Source organism: Dromiciops gliroides, chromosome 4 (assembly GCF_019393635.1).
Source record: "Dromiciops gliroides isolate mDroGli1 chromosome 4, mDroGli1.pri, whole genome shotgun sequence".
Taxonomy (NCBI): domain Eukaryota; kingdom Metazoa; phylum Chordata; class Mammalia; order Microbiotheria; family Microbiotheriidae; genus Dromiciops; species Dromiciops gliroides.
Window position 1 is genome coordinate 421368999 of NC_057864.1, and position 20661 is coordinate 421389659.

The 20661-nt window shown below is 38.2% G+C and overlaps 1 protein-coding gene across 1 annotated transcript in view; it reads right to left on the reverse strand.

The window, feature by feature from the left end:
* Positions 1-20661, reverse strand: part of DPYD (dihydropyrimidine dehydrogenase) — a 1058206-nt gene that overhangs the window by 119322 nt on the left and 918223 nt on the right. Inside the window, 1 exon segment of the mRNA XM_043962696.1 lies at positions 20180-20359. Coding sequence (XP_043818631.1) covers positions 20180-20359 — 180 coding nt within the window.

A 20661-nucleotide genomic window follows, 5' to 3' on the forward strand; every position in this document is an offset into this window, starting at 1 on the left:
TGTGGTTTTCTTGCCCAGGTTGATTCAATTAATTGAAAAATTGCCAAATAGCACTGAATTGCAGTGAAGCCCAAGTTCCAGTGGGGTTTTATTAAGGATGTTCCACAAATAGTCAGGAAGCAAGGTGACTAGAAGCAGACATGAAAATCTACTCTTTCTGCAACATGGCCAACTTTCCCATTTCTTAAAACATTTAAGGATGGTAAAGGCTTTTAGCATCCTATTCAAATGTTATCTTAGGACAAACTGACATAGAACTTAATAGAATCAGACATTTGTTGATTTATTCCATTGAAAAAATGACTTTGTAAAAAGTCAAAAGGCATATAAATTTGTTCCATTGTGAAAAAGAATCCTGTGGACTTCCTGAAATGCTTACGATGTGGAAATTAGATCGGGCAATAAACTAGGCAGATGAACTTAAACAGGACATAACAAATGCATATTGGTTTTAAAGAAAAGTCTCAGCAATTCTGCTTCAAACAGCAAACTAAATTTTTCCTTATATCCCAGAAATAATGGGCATGCCCATTTCAGCGGGAGGAACAAAGTTCACAGAAGTATGGTATAAGTTAAATTCTTGTTCAGGTATGGGTTGAATTAAATGCCCTATTGGGTTTCTTCTAACTCTTGAAATTTTGTGATTCAATGAACTGGTGAGGAAGAAGTCCAAAGCAGGATATGACATTTTGACAGGATCATTCATTGATTTTGAGCTAGAAGGGATGTCAGTGGTCATCTGGTCCAACCCTTCATTTTATAGATGAGGAAACTGAGACCTAGAGAGGTTAAATGACTTATTCATGGTCACAGTAAGAATCAGAAGAAAGGTCTGAACCCATGCCCTTGGATTTTTGAATCAAAGGTGGTTCTTTCCACTCTACCACTCTTTTCTTGATACAAACTGATTATTAATGAACTGAGGTTTTTCTTTTATATTCAAGTCAATAAAACTAAATAAAAACTAAACAATTAAATAAAATGATGATCAAAATAACATTCTTTTGTAGCACTTTAAGGATTATATCATTTGCTCTTCTTGCTGTCTCCTTCCCAGGTCCTGTATTCCTACAATAAAAATAGCTCTTTAAATTTTTTCTTGGTTCAAGAATAACATAAAAATTAATGTTAGTGAATTTCATGGAGGATAAGAAGCATCCAGGTCTAGGTTCTAAGTATCATAATTAATATTAATATAAGAGGATTCCTTTTTGGAATCCTTTACTGCTGGTTCTTATCCTGGACAGCCTTAGATTCTCAAACTGCTTTGACTTTTAAGGCCCATACCCATATTCCACCAGCCAGTGGAATCTGTTGTTGTTCAGTCCTTCTTCAGTCTTGTCCTACTCTTTGTTACTTTATTTTGAGGTTTTCTTGGCAAAGATACTGGAGTGGTTTCCCATTTCCTTCCCTAGCTCATTTTAAAGATAAGGAAACGGAGGCAAACAGGGTTAGGTGACTTGCCCAGGGTCACTCAGTCAGTAAATATCAATCAGAGGCCATATTTGAACTCAGGAAGATGAATCTTCCTGATTCTAGGCCCAGTGCTCTGTTCACCGAGCCACCAAGCTGCTCCAGCCTGTGGCCAACTGACCCTCTATTTCAGTTAAAGCCTTCATAATTCCTAAAGCATAAACACCTTGTTAGCACATAACACCTTATCATATTTGATTACATCCTATGTGACTGAACTGTGGGCAAAGGGACCAAATCCCCCATTCTTTACAAAATTGGACACATTCTAAATAAAAGAATTATATGAATAAGGTATAGCAAATTATACTTAGCCACTTCAAATCATTCAAGGTCTGAGCTAAAAGAAGTCCTTAAAAATTAGAGTCCAACTCTTCCCCTAATTTGCAGATAAGAAAACTAAATTCCAGAGAAGTTAAAATAACTAGGTCAAGACCAGGTGGCCCATCAGTGTCAAAGTCCAGACTTGAACCCAGATCTGGCAACTGATGTTAGCGCTTTCTCCCCTATACTGTGATGTGTCATTCTATACTGATCAACTACAAGGGTGACAAAAGAAATAACTGCATTTGTGCTTTGGTAACCATGTGTGGACTATGTGTGGTAGAAGGAAATGGAGAATCATAATACTTAGTGAAGTGTTATGATCATTAAAAAGAAACTACCATATGGATGGAGAGAGAGGAAACTTAAAAATTATAATACATTTTAGGCACAGAACTTCAGGCTTCCAGAAGTCCAGGAGGAGGTGAGAGAGATACAAAAAAAAAGTCACGCAGACATGTTTCTAGCACTGCCAACTGGCAGGACATCAAAATCAGAGAATCACGGAATTTGAGAGTCAGAAAGGAACTTAGTGGCCACTGAATCCAATCTGCTCCCCAAAGAATCCTTGCTGTGCCGCACCTGTCTTGTCACCATCTGGCTTTTGCTTGAAGACGTCCAAGAAGAGGGGCTCACCTTCTTCTCTCCCACGCCCTATGCCACTTTGGGGAAGTTCTAATGAATAGGATATTTCCCCCTCTTACCCTATCCTGATATCAAGTCTAAACTAGATGCTTTGCTACTTTTACCCAGGAAAGTACCTTAAACCTCCCTAGAGATGAGTTGATAGAGGGTCCCCGATATTTTGGAACAGGGGAAAGTACAACATTAACCCCTTCTGGGATTCCTATCAGTATCCCTCAGGCCATCTTCCCTTATCCTCTTCACAAAAACTCATTGACACAAAAGCTAGTCTTCTCACCCATATTTTCCCATTAATGCTATATGGTTATGAATCATGGAACACTGTGATCTTGGAAGGACCAAAATTACAAATAATCCCAAACTCAAAGGCATCAGTAGGCTTCAGCATGTTACTTGCACAGTAGAAATGAGATAAAAAGACATTATTTATCGAGAACAAATATGCCCAGGAAAGGAGAATGTCGGGTCCAATAGAGCATTTGAGTGGGAATACTGCTATCCATAAGATATTCAAATAATAATTTATTTTTTTTTCGGTGAGGCAATTGGGGTTAAGTGACTTGCCCAGGGTCACACAGCTAGTAAGTGTTATGTGTCTGAGGCCAGTTTTGAACTCAGGTTCTCCTGACTCCAGGGCCGGTGCTCTATCCACTGCGCCACCTAGCTGCCCCTCAAATAATAATTTCTAACTTTTATATAATGCTTTAAGGTTTAGAAAGCAATATATTTATGTTAATTCATTTATCCCGCACAACAACCCTGTGAAGTAGGGTGGTATTATTATCTCCACTTTACAAATGAGGAAACTGAGGCTGAGAGAGATTAAGCGACTTGAGTTAAGTATCTGTGGTGGGCTTTCTCCTGAGTCCAAGTCCAGTACTCTCCACTGTTCCAAGTACCTTCCTCAAGCAAAAGCAAAAGAAAAAAGGATTCTAGTCTAGTGTGTCTTTCCTCTCTAGGGAATTTGTGGGGAAATACAAACAAGAATGGCACCAGATGTGAAGGCCAGGAGAAGCTACAACCAGCTTTGGTGGAGGGAATGCCCACCTTGATAAAGTCCCAGATTCACTGAAATACTGTTGTCCTGCACATTATTGATTTAAGTTCTACACTGGGCTATCTTGAATGCAGCAACTGATATAGATACTTTAACTTCTTTATCTTTTAGACAAGATAACGAAGTGTGAATTCAAATGACATTCATTAAATTATTATGATATGTAAGTATAGGGGATGCAAATATGAAAAGGATAACACTATCCCCCAACCTCAAGACACTTACAATGTAAGGGGGGAAATGAAAGACATAACATATTCACTCTCCTAGTCACTGGCTTTGGGATCATGGGCAAACAATTTAAATACTCTGGACCTCAGTTTCCTCATATGTAAAATGAAGGGGTGAGGACAAGATGACCTCCAAGGTCCCTTACGGACTTATAACTAGAATTCTATGATCTTAAGATCCCAAGTACGATACAAAGTGAGGGTAAGGGCAAGATCCAGAGAAAGTATTCTAGGAAGATCTGGGAAGACAGAGAGGTAACATTCACCCAGAGAAGGTATAATAGAAATCTTTGCAGATGAGGTAGTGATGGAGCCGGGACTCTTCAAGGAAAGGAAAGCTTTCAGCAGGGAAAAATGAGAAGGGATTATATTTAAGGTATTGAAGATGGCACAGGCTCACATGGGCTGGAAATGAAGAGTCAGATTCAGGGAACAGTTTGTAATCCAGTTCAGCTAAAACACATAAAGGATGTTATAGGAAATAAGGCAGGAAAGGCAGACTGGGCTGGATTATTGGGGGCCTTAACTGTCAAGCTAAGAAGTTTGAACTTTTAAGCAACAGGAAACATATGTCAGTTTGTTTGTTAGCCTTTTAAAAATAGCAGTTTACTGAGAAAGAGATACTCATTGGTCAAATGATTCAAAAGTTTTGAGTTCCAAAGAATTGTTATGCTTGTGCTTTTCTTTACTAAGAAATTATATTAATATCTTAAATTCATATCACATAAGAACCTCATGAGTCAGGTAGGCTTATTTCTACTATTTTACTGGAACACTACAGTCTTCAACTAATCAGAATGGTAGGTGACCCAAAGAGCAGTAAATGGGTATGTGGTGTCTATCAGTAGGCTGCCACCTATCACCAACAATGACCTATGAACTGGAGTAAAAGCTACTATAGAAGGACACTGTGATTAGGGAAAGAGACTGGGCAGCCAACATAAAAATGGAGAGAAAACGAATAGTCCAAGTGATAAAATGATAGTCATGTAAAGTGAAGAAACCTACAGGAAGGTCTTTAGCATATTGGGTTGTTGTGGTTCAGTAGTTTTGAGTTGTGTCTAACTCTTCATGACCCCATTTGACATTTTCTTGGCCAAGATACTAGAGTGGTTTGCCATTTCCACTTCAGTGGAAGGACAGCAAAGACTTCAGTGCATTGGGTGGACACACCCCATGGAAGATTTAGGGGTGGACAGGAGATAGGAGTTGCACAATATGAGAAGGCATGAGAGGGATGGGATCCTGGCACTAGAGGTTGAACCAGAAACCCTGAATTATAGAATTTGAGATTTGGAAAGGATCTCATGGCCATTAAGGTCTAACCCATACCCCAAAGGGATCCCCATTATAGCATTTGACAAATAGTTATCCAGCCTCTATATGAGGATCTTTTTTTTTTTTTTTTTTTTTTGCTGGGCAATGAGGGTTAAGTGACTTGCCCAGGGTCACACAGCTATTAAGTGTCAAGTGTCTGAGGCTGGATTTGAACTCAGGTCCTCCTGAATCCAAGGCCTGTGCTTTATCCACTGTGCTACCTAGCTGCCGGCTATATGAGGATATTTAAAGAAGGGGAATTAATCACCTCTCAAGACAGCCCATTCCACTTACATACAACTCGAATGGTCCAGATTTCTATTCCTGACATCAAGCATAAATCAGAGTCTTTGCAACTTCTATCCACTGCTCCTGATTCAGCCTTCTCTTGCCAAGGACAAATTTAATCCTTTCTCCACATGACAATCCTCTGGATACTTGAAGACACCTATCATGTTCCCCCCAATCCCACCTTAGTCTTCTCTAGTCTAAATATCCTCAACTCTTTCAACCAATTCTCTTATTACATGGGATGAAAAGCCTTTGTCATTTGTTATCCTCCTTTAAACCCTCTTCAGCTTATTGATGTCTTCCTTAAACTACACCTCCTGGATCTGAACACAGTATTACTGAAAAGTCCTGATTAGGGTAGACTATAGGGAGAATAAGACTTTCATATCTCTGGATGCCACTCAATGCAGCCCAAGATCCTATTAACTTTTTTTTTGGGAGGGGGGCTGCTGTTGATGGCTCATATTGAACTCCTTGTGCACTAAAATACCCAGATCGGGGCAGCTAGGTGGCACAGTGGATAAAGCACCGGCTCCAAATTCAGGAGGACCTGAGTTCAAATCCAGCCTCAGACACTTGACAGTTACTAGCTATGTGACCCTGGGCAAGTCACTTAACCCTCATTGCCCCACAACCCCCCCCCAAAAAAAACCCCCAAAAAACCCAAAAAACAAAAAAATAATAAAATACCAAGATCTTTTTCAGAACAACCATGTTTCCCCTATCTTTTTCTTGTGAAGTTGATTTTTTTGTACCCAAGTATAAGACTTTACATCTATTCCTATTGAATTTCATCACCAATTGTGATGATATGCTATTGAAGTAATAACTTAGGGCGCCTTATAGATTCTTTCTAAAATGTAGTCAGTGCTAAAGAAACATTGACACAAAAGATCCACCCCAATGTTGACATTTATCCATATATTCATTTATATATATTTACCACCATAGTTTCTCAATGTTTAACTTCATGCCACCCTGGGAAGGAAATCCATTTCTTTACAGTTTTATTCACAGATGAGATGAACACAGAATCAAAGGTCCATATATTGCAATGGATCAGTAACTCTCCCTCATTCCTTTGCCACTGATCAAGTACCATAATTCTTTGTTAATGTATAAATCAGGTGCTTCCCTCATTCTACCTCCACCACCTCTATCTGTCTTTCTAGTCACAGAGATACCACCCAAGTTTAGGCAGTCATTATCACTCATCTTAATTATTGTTATAGCTACTAACTGGTCCCCCTTCCCATAATTTTTCCTCTCCCCAATCTACCTTCCTTGTAGTGCCATAACAACCTCCCTAAAACAAAGGTCTGACAATATCCCTCATCTGCTCAAAAAACCTCCATGGCTCCCCACTGCTTTCTTTTCTTTCCTTTTCTTTTCTTTTTAGGGCAATGAGGGTTAAGCGACTTGCCCAAGGTCACAAAGCTAGTAAGTGTCTAGTGTCTGAGGCTAGTTTTGGACTCAGGTCCTCCTGAATCCAGGGCTGGTGCTTTATCCACTGTGCCATCTAGCTGCCCCTCCTCACTGCTTTCTTGCATAAAACAGAAAGTACAGTGTTTTCTATTTAAGACAAACCCCTCCCAATCTGGAAGGCTTTTACGAAGTCTGGTTTTATACATTTCATTTTACTGCCCTTCACACACTCTACATCTAACTTGTCTGGTCTACTTTATATCTCCCTATTCCATCTCCATTCCCTTATACAGCACCTTTTCCCCTCCACCCTCCACCCCCACCCCACCCCCCTGCCACCAACCATGCTTACTCATCACTCAATAATTGTTGATTACTGATTTATGGCTCTCCACCTCTTAGAATCAGCAGTTTTTAAAGTCAAATTCCAAGTGTCACTTTCTCTACTGAGTCTTTGTTGACAGAGTTGCAACCCTGTCTTCTTTCTCAAATTCACTTGAAAATTTCCTGCATATACATTGTAACTTCTCTCTTTTCTCCCCCACTAATAGAAGGTAAGCTCCTTGAGAATGGAGATGGCTTTGGCTCTTTCAATACCAGTGCCGGGTACAATGCCTTACACATAACAAACACTCACAGAATTGAATTGAATAGTACCGGTGGACTATTATTCTATATGAAGTGCTAATTGAACTAGCTTAATAAGGTTGCTGCCCTCTACAAATACATATTACAGATTTGTGCTGAAGTATTTGGTCTGTCTGATGTGGGAGGAACTGGTACTTTGGGATGCCTGGCTCTGGACACAATATGGATGAACAAGAACCAGGAAACTTTTTCCATCTGACCAGATTGATCTAAATGTGTGTCTTCATCACTGTGCTTTCTATCCATCATCAGTCACTGATGTAGATGTAATATGTGATCCGACTCTTTCCTAACAATCTAACATTATCATCTGGCAGTCCCACAAAGAATAGCTAGGGAGAGAAAGCAGAAGTAAAATCAGAAGGTTCACATTCTGTATGATTAAATTGAAGGGAAGAGGTGCCAGTCATGTCTCTTCATTCCCTACCCTGCATCTTCTGGGTAATCTCACCAAAACAAAAGGAAGGACAGACCAAAAGAATCTTCTAGGAAAATAGGTCTTTACTATGTATTATTTGGGGGGGGGGTGTTATTTTTAAGATTTCTCAAATGACTAAGATCCAATGATTTGTAAAATGCCATAGCTCAATCAAAAAGTTTGATTTGTGCTTTTTATTTTTCATCACATCCATTTCCAGATATATCCACCCACATAGCCCCTACATTGAACTGCCTCTTATAGCAGAGAAAAATAGTTAAGCAAAACCAACCAATAAGCTTATCATGTCTGATAGTATATACAATACTCTATGCCCATAGACCACTGCCTCTTAACTGAAAGGAGGTAGGGATGTTGTATTATCTGTTCCTTGGGAATGATTAGTCTTCATAATTACTCAGAGATCAGCTTCCTTTTAGTGTTATTTCCATTTCTATTATTGTAGTTTATAGTATATATTGCTTTCCAGCAAGAGCTTACTTCACTCTCTCTCAGTTAATAGAGATATGTCTACATTTCTCTGAATTCCTCATATTAATGATTTTCTATTACACAGTAACATTCAATCAAAGTCATTCCATTCTCCAAATGATGACCACCTGCTTTGTTTCCAATTCTTTGCTATCACGAAAGTTTCTGCTTTGAATATTTTGGTGTATATGGGGACTTTTTTTTCTGTCTTTGATATACTCAGTGTTACATGCCCAGTAGCAGGATTGGTATGGATGAAAAACAAAATTGATATAGATGCTTACAGTGAGCAAAGCACTGTGCTATATATGAGGAACAGAAACAGGAAAGCAAGATAGTCTTCCTTCTCAAGCAGATCACAGTTAAATGGAAGAGACGACATATATGAGGTACAAACAATTCAGTTACTTTTCTAACATCACTCCAAATTGCTTTTCATGATGGTTGACCAATTCATGGTTGTACCAACAGTATCTTCCTATAGGTTTTTCAATATTGACTGGTTCTAGTTTTTATCTTTGCCAATTTATTGGGTATGACATGAAACCTCATGGCATTTCTCTTAGTGTTTTGGATCATTTTTCCATACAGTCATTGATAATTTCCCATTCTTTTGAAAACTTTATTCATATTCTTTGATTGGGTTTTCTTTTTCCTTTTTTTTCTTAAATGTTTGTGTTTAAATAGGGGTTATCTGAATGTGTAATTCCACTGCAATAAGGAAATTTTTGACTTGGAAACGCTATCTGCTTATGTCTTTGATGGTCGCCAACAACAATGACAGGTAAAGCATGTGAGGTCACATAGTTATGTGTCGGAGGAAAGACTTCAATTCAGGTCTTCCTGACTAAGTCTGGGCCTCTATCCACTCTGCAATATTGCTTCTTTTTCTGTTAGGAAATCCCCTAGCTTGTGAGTTAAAATCAATCACTCACATTTATTTTGCATTTATGTGCCAGTCACTGTGCTAAGTGCTAGGTACACAAAAGAAGGTTAAAAATGTCTCTGACCTAAAAGAACTCACATTTTAAAGTCTAAGATATCTAGTTTCTCTTTAGGACAAATTATTTCAAACCCAACTGTTACTGATAAAATAGAGGAGAAAAGGAGAACTTTTCTATCTTATGAACTTTACTCCAAAGGATTTGTGATCCTGTTGTGATCCATCAATATGGGTACTGATCACAACCCACCGATGGCTGCTCAGCCTGTGCAATTGTCATCTATGTCCTACCATGAATTCATCACAGGGTCTCCATCTAAGGTGCTGGGACCTTTCCTTCAGTTCTCTTGACATTATATGGATACCAATTGAACATTCAGGTTGTCCATCAATTGTCTCCCATTCTCACTACTCATCTTTTATTCTTGTCATGCATTTCCCTTATGCCATCCTTTACTTCATGTCTATTGTGTAATTCTTTGTCTATAATATATCACAGTCTTCTTGTACCATGCTTCTCTCATTGCTCTTTGGGCAATTTTCCAACCTAAGTCCTTCAAAAACTCTAACATCCAATGACCTTCATCCATTTATCATCAGAAGAATACTTGTATATTAAAAATATGGGACTTCATTTCAAGGAAAAGCTTGAGGTTACAAAAAAGAATTATATATAGTTTCCCAAAGATAGTCCAGTATGTCTTCTTTTTTCTGTTCAGTTTTGGTTCCAGTTTGCTATCCATCAAGAGTTAGTCTGTCCTAGAGATATGTACTGATGGGTAAGCCCTATAGGTTGTTCATTCAACTGCAATTGTAAGTCTACACAATAGATATCCATTTGTTTTTTGGTCCCTATGTGAATATTTAGATCAAACTCTTTTGAATAATTATTGATCTCATCAAGTAAGTTCTGCAGTTGAAGAGCAGGTTGTAATTAGCACATTGTCACTGAAGACAGGAGTCCCATAAAGCATCACGTTCTGCAGAAAATCTCTCTTCAAAATAGGCTCTGTGCAGGACCTCCTTCATGACAATGGTGAATACCCCCTGACAACTTATAAGCCACTTTCTTTGTGCCTCACTTCATAACGTAATTCTTAAGCTCATCAAAAATCTCTCTCTGTCATGGCAGCATGTTTTTTGCACATACCTTTTAATATACTGTCATGACATTTGTCTAAATTTACTAATTATTTTATGGATAACTTATTTTTTACATCATATTAACATCTAACTATATCCTTCTCTGGATCAGGAAGCCATAATGGAATCAAGATTAAAGAAAGGGAAAAAAATGTGGTCCATCAAAACCAAGACAGATATCAACTGGGTCAGACAGTTTCTACAACATTCCAAAACCGTAGTTCCCCACCTCTGGAATTAAGAGAGTGGGGTGTGTTTTCTCAACTCTCAACAAGGCCAGTTTAGGTCCTTATAATTACACAGCATTCAATTTCTCTTTAAAAAAAGTTTGCATGGTTTTAGTCCCTGTATCTATTGTTTCCCAAGTTCTCTTTATTTCACTCTGCCTCAGTTCAGAGAACTCTTACTAAGCTTCACAGAATTTTTCATATTTATTATTTCTCATGGCATAATAATGTTCCACTGCATTCCAATAAAATTGTGTAGCCATTCCCTAAACATGGATACCAATTTCGTTTCTAGGTTTTTCTTTCTTTTTAATTTTCTGCTACCCAGAAAAAAATTCTGCTATGAATATTTTGGTAAATACAAAACATCTTTTCTTCCCGACTGTGTGCTCCTTGGAGTACATGCCTAGGAAATGGACCTGTGGGTCAAAGGTCATGGATATTTTAGTCACTTGAAAAAGTGAAATTAGAAATTGATTTCTAGAGTTTTCTGGCTCCATCCTGTATTAGTTTGCTTTTCTTCCTGCAGTCCTTATGACATTGACTATTTCTATATTTTGTCTTCTTTGTCAGTTTTCTGGGTGGGAGATAAAAACTAATAGTTGTTCTAAAGTTTATTTTGTAGTTGTTTTGAATGGAATTTCTCTTTCCATTCTCCTGGGATTTTGTTACTGTATAGAAAAATAACTAAAATTAGTATATCTTATATGCTAATAATTTACTCAAGCTATTGTCTCAATTAGTTTCTTTGCTGATTCTCTGGAGTTTCCTAAATGACCTATCATGCTATCAGTACATAGGGATAATTTTTGTAATGCCATAAAACCATAAATAGGATTTGTACTTTGTCAAATGCTTTACTTGCATCTATCAGCATATACATTTGGTTTGGGTTGTTCTTGTTTTTCAGATAACTATGTCAGCCAATACCCAAAAAGCATTTAAAAATGCTTATTATGTGCCAGGAACTGTGCTAAGTGCTGAGGATTAAAAAAAAAAAAAAAGCACTCCCTCCTCCTCCCCCCCCCAAAAAAAACCCCTCCAATAACACTGTTGCCACTTTTAAGGAGCTAATGGACTATGGGAGAGCCTATATGCAAACAACTATGTACAAATTAAATATGATTGAAATAATCTCAGAGGGAAAGCACCGAGGTTAAAAAGGAATGGGAAAGGAAGCATATTGTAGAATGTGGAACTTTAGCTAAAATTTGGAGGAAATCATGGCAGCTAGGGGAGGGAGAAAGTTCTAGACACTGGGGACAGGCCCATACTAGGCTGGTGGTGCTATCAGAGGAGCAGACTTCATGAAGGTAGTATCATATTGTTTTCATATTTTTGCACCATTCTTTGATTCCTGGTATTAAGATAGCTCATTCATAGTATGCAAATTGTTTGGATATATCCTTATAATTGTTTTCCTAGGATTTTATTTAAATTTTTTTTGCATCAACATGAATCGATAGTTGTCTTTTTGCTTTATCTCTACTTAGTTTAGATACTGGGATCATACCTACCCCATAAAGGAAATTTGGCAGAATGTTTTCTTTTTCAGTTTTTGAGAATAATTTAGATATGAATTAATTTCATTTTAAATGTTTTAGAGAATTCTCCTATGAATAAGGCTTTTTTCTTTTGTATTTCCTTTGTGAATTTTTTTAAAGTTTCATTTCTTGAGATTAGGTTAAGGTTTTTATTTCATATGCTATTAATTAGTGTATTTTCTGGTTTTGTAGCAATCTTTCCTTTTGAGCTCTCAGTTTTCCCAACATATAACTGTACGTACATAATGCTGTTCAGTTGTTTCAGTCATGTTGGACTCTTCATGACCCCATTTGGGGTTTTCTTAGAAACAATACTGTAGTGGTTTGCCATTCTCTTCTCCAAGTATATACATATTAGGTTCTGATAATTCTTCTCTCTCTTTCTTGTGATATCACATTTTTCAAATTTTGTCCTTATGATTTTCTGCTTCCAGTTAAAGGTTTGTCAACTTTGTTAGTATTTTTGAAAAATGAGCTTCTAATTTAATCATTTATTCTTTATAATTATAATCAAAGGGTCATTGAACAAAGCTTTCTGTTGTTACAGCATAACTTGTATATCTCTTTTAAAATGTTGTCATGACATTGCTTTTATTTTTAAGTTTGAAAAACACTTTTCTGAGCCCAATATGACTAGGTCAGGAAATCTTCTGTGACTACCATACTCTTACAATCACAAATTTAGAACTGGAGGTCTTAGAGGTCTTCTAGGTTAAACCTCTCATTCAACAGATGAAAAAATTGAGACAGAGGTTAAGTGACAGCATCCATCACTCCTGAAAGACTCTATCTAATTATATAGATGTTACTGAACAACTGGCTCTTATCAGCAGCAATTATTATTATTATTTCTAACTAGCATTTATATTGCATCCACTATGTGTCAGGCACTATAGTAAGCACTTCATAAATATTTCATTTGCTCCTCACAACAGCTTTGAGAGGTAGGTGCTATTAAACACTGCACCACCTAGCTGTCTAGCAACAGAGATAGTAGATAGATAGAGAAGCAAATAAGAAATTATTACGAGCACATTCAAGAATTTTTTTTGTTAAATCTCGATATTCTTGGTTAAAAGACATTCTGAGGAAAGCTCATCTGATCTTGGGATGACTCCAGTAGTTTCTGTCTTCCAAACAAAGGCTTCCTTGTTTTGAGAGATGTTTCATAAGCATTCTGGCAGCTTTTTCTGATTTTATCCTAATGAAAGCCTCTTAATGAGCACATATCAGGTTCACTTGTTAATATCATGGATATAGATTTCATCATATTTTAATGCCTCCCGAAAGCAACTTGGCACAGTTATGGTCTTCTAAAATCGCTGCTGTTCTTGGGAGGATCTAAACTAACAAGATATTTTACTTTAAATTGGCTTTCTTTGTCCTTTTCCTCTGCGATGGAACAAATATGTCACTTGACTAGTCTTTATCCTTTAGATTCTTATCTTCTTATTCCTTTCCTTATGCCTGACGATATGGTACATAGGCAGGCCCTACCCACTGCTTCTTAGTTTCTGTTTTTGGGTATACCCTCTCTGTTACTCCTTTTGGCTCCCATTGGGCATTCTGCTCCCCCATCCTGCTGCTATAGATGCTTTTTTTTTTCCTGAGTCATCATTATTAGTCCCAACTCTCCCACTAATTAGGTAATTGGCTCAGGAAAATAACCTCTCAGAAAGTTTCCTCATTTGTGACAATCGAACAGGCAAGCCCTTTCCCTTCCTAAGCTGTCCAACATCCTTCCTTGTGTTCAGAAAGCCTCTTCCCCTCCTCCCAGGCTAAGATGCCCACACTCTTCCGCAATACTTTGGCCATTGCACTCTTCCCTTTATTTCCCAATCTTAATAGTATGTTTCCAGTTACATGTAAAGGTTGCTCTCTTCCCTTCCGGCTGGACAGTGATCCCCACCTTCTAGAAGGAACCTAGAACCCTCACTTCACTGCAACTTAGTTCCACTAATTTTCCCCAATGAGGGTGAACCTATCCCCTCTAGACCTCCCACATTGTGAACAGATACTCCGATATACTCTAAGGATTCCTGGATTTTACCATCCCTGTGGCTGAACCTTGTGTTATATGTTTTCTTTCCCAATTAGAACGTGAACTCCTTAAAAGTAGAGACTGTATTCCTATTTATATTCCCAAGGCTAAACTGAGTGTTTGTCACATAAGTGCTGAATAAATATGTGATTTGGGTTTTTCCCCATTCAGTTAAATGAGTTGGATTAGAGAATTTCTAAGGTTCTGCCCAGATCTAAATATCTAAAAATCTGGATTAGCCTTTTCTTTCCACCACCATGGTTAGCATCCAAGAATACTAATGTGAGCCTAGAGCACCTTAGCAAAAGTATGACATTCACTTTTTTTTAAAAAATGAGGTACTGGGGGCAGCTAGGTAGCACAGTGGATAAAGCACCGGCCCTGGATTCTGGAGGACCTGAGTTCAAATCCAGCCTCAGACACTTGACACTTACTAGCTGTGTGACCCTGGGCAAGTCACTTAATCCTCATTGCCCTGACCCCAAAAAATGAGGTATTGTTCCATGGTTTTCTGCCTTGGTCAGACTGCATACAGAATAAGGTATTCAGTTTTGAGTGATGTATTTAAGGAAGGACATTGGAAAGCTGGAAAATATCTAGAGGGGGTTAACAAAGAGGTTGAGGAGATTCAAAATGGTTGCATGCAAGGACTGAAACCATTCCATACAAGAATCATTTGAATAAACTAAGAGTATTTAGCCTAAGCCGATAGGGCTGTGGGGCTAATTAATATCTTCAATTATTTGTTGAATTTTCAAGTAAAAAAATGGTATCATATTTTTCTGGTCAACCAAAATGGGCAGAATAAGAAATACCAGGTTCATGCCACAGCCTCCACCTAGGTCAAAGCATTCTCACCTCTCCTTTGGACTATTGCCATAGCTCTCTAGCTAGTCTTATCTCATCTAATCCAAGATATGAAAATGATTTTCTCAGCTGCCAAATGTTACCCCAACTACCCAATAATATCCAAAAGTAGGATATTTCTTCAATGTGAGTCCTCTCTGGCAACCTTCATAACATGCCCCCTTCCTATCTTCCCACTCCTCTTTAACTGAACTCCTCCTTATGCACTCTACAATAGGCTGCATTGGCCTATGTATTGGACCTTGCTCAACCCACTCCATCTCCAGAGTTTGTGCCTTTGCCCTGGATGTCTCCCATAACCAGAGTGTTTTCTCTCCTCCCCTCTGCCTTGGCTTCTTTTTTGGTCTCCTTCAAGACTCAGTTTATATGCCATCTGGGTATGAACCTTGTTATTTACACACTCTCTCTCCATTTAGAATGTGAGCTAATTGAAGTTAAAGACACTGCTTTTGCCTTTCTTTGTATACCTGGTACCTATATAAATACTTAATAAGTTGATTGCTTATTGATTGTGATGGGAAGGAAAAGGGAATGAGCCTACTATGGTGCCAGCACCGTACTAAGCACTTTAAAAGTATGACTGCATTTGATCCTCACAACAGCCCTATGATGTATTATTATCCCCTCATTTTACAGTTGAGGAAACTGAAGCAAACAGAGGTTAAGTGACTTGCCCAGGGTAACACTACTAATAAATATTTGAGGCTGAATTTACATCTAGGTCTTCTTGATTCCAGACCCTCTGTTCTATCCACTGCATCACTCAGCTGCTCAGAATGATTTGGTGCAGGGGGAACAATTAGAAGGTCAATTGTAATAGTCCAGCTAAGAACCTTAACTAGGATGATGGCTTCGCAAGTAGAAAGCATGAGATGAATTCAAGTCATGTCATAGAGGTGGGATAAGAAGGTCTTTGCAACTGATTGGATATGGGGTTGGGGGTGGAGGAGAGTAAGGAGTATAGGCTGATTCTGTGGTTAAGAACTTGAGTGACTTGGGTGGAACTCAACAGAAATAGGGCATTTTGATAAAGGTATAGGCAGAGTTTGAGGGGAAAAATAATAAGCTAGACTAAGACGCTAAAGAACTTCAAGGTGAGGGATTCAATGCATCCCTCCAGGCCAGCTTATTTCTAAGATACCGTCGAATGTGACAAGAATGTTCAATCCGGCATCATTAGACACCTGGATTGGAATTTCAGTTCTGGGGTCAAGAGGTACCTAGGTTGGCATCTCACCTCTGATACTCACTAAGCTTCTGGCTATATTTCTCTGAATCTGGGGATAACCAGACCTGGAGAAGTCTGTGAGACTCGATGAGAAGCAGTTGGAAGCTCTTTAAAGGACTACATGTCCTGCCACTACTGAGAAGCACTCTGGAAAGGGCACTGGCTTTGAAATGAGAAGACTCTTGCTTTACATCCCAGCTCAGTTGCTATGGCTTCACCTCCCTGGGTCTCAGTTTTCTCATCTATAAAATGATAGGGTTAGACTAGATGATCTCTAAAGCCCCTTCCAAGTCAAAGTCTTCTGGTCCTACCAACTAAATTAGGATGTCTATCTTCTAAATGACTTTTTTTCCTGATCACCCCATCACCTTCTATTTGTTTTCCACCCTAAAATGATCACCTTATACTTATTTGCTATATACTTTGTAAATGCCTATCTACGTAAGGGCAAGAACAGTTCAACAATGGAATAGGCTGCCTAAAGAGGTAGTAATTTAGGATCATGGGAAGTGTTGTTGAATACCAGTTGGTATGTTTTTATACAAGGTCCCCTTGTGTCTGGTTTTTAAGTGTCTTATGTCTCCTCTGTTAGAATATAAGTTCGCTGAAGGCAGGGACTTTTGTCTTTGTAGCTGGAACAATTCCAGGCACATAGTAGGTGCTTAATGAATGCTTGTTGATTGAGTGAATTCCTAGGAGTGTATGATTTGCTAGAAGGAAGTACTTCCTCCCACATTCAAGGCAATTGATTAGAATGACTTTAAAAAAAAAAAAAAACCAGCTTTGCCTTCTTCTGTATCTCTTTGGCATGCAAATGTCACAAGAAAGGGGCCCTTTGTTTTATATGATGCCAGCATAATGTGGGGACTTTGTAAATATTAAACACACAAAACATGAACAGCAAACAACAATGAAGCTACTTGTCAAGACACCTGTATCTCTAATCCAAAGATACTTGGTTTGGTATCAGGAATATTAACCTGAAGGGGATATTCTTCTATTGTTTTAGTCATGTCAGCTGACACTAGAGAATCCTGGAGCACAAATCTATTACCAGACCATCTGCTTGTTTCTGAACCTGGTGTTGAGAAATGAATTACTAATATCCTCACACAGACAGGATGGGTGGTAGGGGTTTGTCGTTATTGTTTTTTAAACAAATGATATCGATGGGAAATAATGCTTTTTAATTTGAACAAAGCCTTGACTCGTCCCATCAACCCATAACAAAGAGAAAAATCTCTTTATCTGCAGGTTGGTGATGGAAGAGCTGCATAGTAAATTCAGCCCCAAAGTTTTCACTTCCTTTAAATTTGTTAGCTTGGGGCCTGACAGTGTGTGTCCTCCCATGTTGAAGAAACTTCAGTTACTCCCCATAATTTTTAGGATGAAACATAAACTCCCCTGTTTGGCATTTAGAGTCCTATACTATTTGATTTCCACATGTCTTTTCAGGCTTACTGCCTATTACTCTCTGTCCTACATGATGTTCCAACCACACTGATCTGTTTGCTCTTCCTTGTAGATGGTATTCCATTTCCCATCTCCATTTCTTTGCACATGCTGTGACTCATGCCTGGCTTCTCACCCCTGTCTCTTGTAATTTTTAGTTTCTTTCAAGACTCAGCTCAAGCACTTTAAAACAATGCCTGTCTTGATCTTCCTAGTTGACAGTGCCTTTTCCCTCCATAAAGTAAAATCATAGAATCATAGGATCTGATTTAAAACCTCAGAAGCCATATAGTCCAACCACTGATTTTGCAAAACCTTACACAAAATTACATAGACTGTAATGATTATGGTTGGGCTTTGAACTCAGGTCCTCTGAATCCGTGTTTACTTTCTAAATATTGTGTATTTTCTTATCTGTACTATGTTGTGCTGTTTTCCTCTTATAGAACATAAGCATCTGGAAGTCAAGAATTTTCAGTTTTGCCTTTGTATTTCCAGTGCCCAAATCAGTGCCTGATATGAAGCAGGTACTTAATGATTGCTGAATGCACCATAGTCCTTTCAAGACAAATTGTATAACATTGAAAATGGGACTTGATTCTATGTTATTTCACACCAATCAATACTTCAGAGGCATTTAACATCAGTATGACCCTGGATGCACTCTCCTGGGCTACCTTCATGAGATACCACTGGACTACATGTTAATTCCCCCATCTCTGTTCCAATAATCTAGTTCTTTAGCTCACATCACAACTACCTGAACTTGAGAGCATGACTATGGAGACAGCCATTAACTATCACGCCAGGAAATAGATGCCAATAAAAATGCCCTCAAGTTCTTTACATCAAAGTGGATCAATTCATTAGTAATTTTTGAAAAATGTGTGAATTTTAGGATAGTAAAAAAAATCAAGGCAAGAACATGCTCTCTTGTAATATTGGAAACTCAGTTCATGATAATATGGTTAGTTACACTAATAATGCTACTTAGGCACAGTCTTGATAATTATAATATTATAAATATTAATATCACCAAGCCTTTCTGTTTGATTGTCACTCATGGAGTCATTCATCATGATATTTCCCAGGAACTCACCCTGTATTATTTTATTTCCTTTCTCTACTTGTTTTTCATTATTGGATCTACAATCGCACTGCTGTGGGACTAAACTATAGAATTATCTCACCAATGACTTAACCTACGGGTTGACCTTTATTTTTGGTCCTATGTTAGTAATGAAACAGTGATGAAATCCTTCACGGAGGATAACCAAATAAAAAGTCAGGTGGCTGTTGATTCCTTCATTCCTTCTGAAACCCCAACTTAACCATCCAAACCAGATTACCCAGGGCTTTGTTTTCAATTCTTTTTCATGTGACCTGTTTCAAGTTAAGATTCCTTTGAATTATTAAATGCTTCCTTAAAGCATCTTTTTTTTTTACCATGTCTTTTTTTAAAAGTTAATTATTGATGTAGTGACAAGCTGAAAAGACAGAGAATTGTAATTTTTTCCCTTTTGCATTCAGGACATGAGAAATGTCTTCTGACAATGGCTGACTATTTAGTATAATACAAAGGAAATACAAAGACAAAACACTGAATGTTGTTTTAGAAAGAGTTGCTAAAATCACTGTATTATACAAAATGTAAATGTAGTGTATATTTCTCTGAAAATAGCAGTTAGTGGGAAAGTTGGGACATAACCTTTTGAGCCTGGGTTTAACCACATAGCAGGAGCAGTTACAAAAGATACTGATTAGAATTTAATTTTAAAACATCATCATATTATTCAGAACTCCAGTGATTTGATTGTCTTGAAAATAGAAAGGTAATGTTATAATTTTCAGAGCTTGTTAGAGAATAAAGAACTCTATAGCCTCCCACTGAAAAGAACGCCAGTCATCAGCCATGGGAAGCATGAATTGGGAGGCATTTCACGCTCCAAACCTCAATCTCACCAATTCTGTTTTTTTTTTTTTTAAAGACCTTGTGCTGTATTGGTTTTATACAAGTGGACTCCACAGGCACATCACACAGCTATAATCAAGCCCCTTCAGAACAAGTCTCCTATAGAAATCACACACAGCACAAAAACCCCTCTGTCAGTTTCTCAGTTTTGTGGTGAGTCATAGATCATAGGAATACAATATTGTAGACGTAAAGCTGGAACGGATCTTTGGAGGTCATCCAGTCCAATCCCCTCTTTGATGCATGAGATGACTGACCCGTAGACATTAAGTGATTTACCCAATGTCACACAGGTATTAAGTGGTGGAGGTGAGATTTGAACCCAGGCCCTCTGGCTCAAAAGTTCAGTACTCCCATTTTATATTGCCTCTTAAATAATCCAAGATAAAAATAAAATGAAGACTACAACATTTTAGGAGAACACAGCAAAACATGCATTTACCTTCCCAGTGAGGTCTGCGATACGAGGGACTGGTTTCCCTTTCTGGTGGCGAACAGTTGCAGGGCTCTGGCCATCCCAGTCCTTTAACTCCTCGATGCTTTTTAGATAAAGCAGGGCCTTGAGCCCTGTGCAGTAATCCTCAATCACTGTGAAATCCTGATTCTGAATTGCACTGCACACCTGAGACAGACAAAAGGACAAGCTCTGAGGTCATTATGTATTGGGCTTATTGATGAACAGACAGACTCTGAGAGAAGTAGTATACTTGTAGGCTTTGCCACCCAACATGGAAGAGAGAAAGTATAGGGAACTTTAAACTATAGGGAGTGTGGGGGGGCGGGGGATGGGGTTCCATGGAGGTGGGAACAGTGAGTTAAAAAAAACAACCACCAGGATTCTTTGGCTTTCTGAAGGATTATTTAATGAACTTTTCTGTTCCTACTCCGTGGCCACAAAGCACCAGTGATGAGGATGAGAATAAT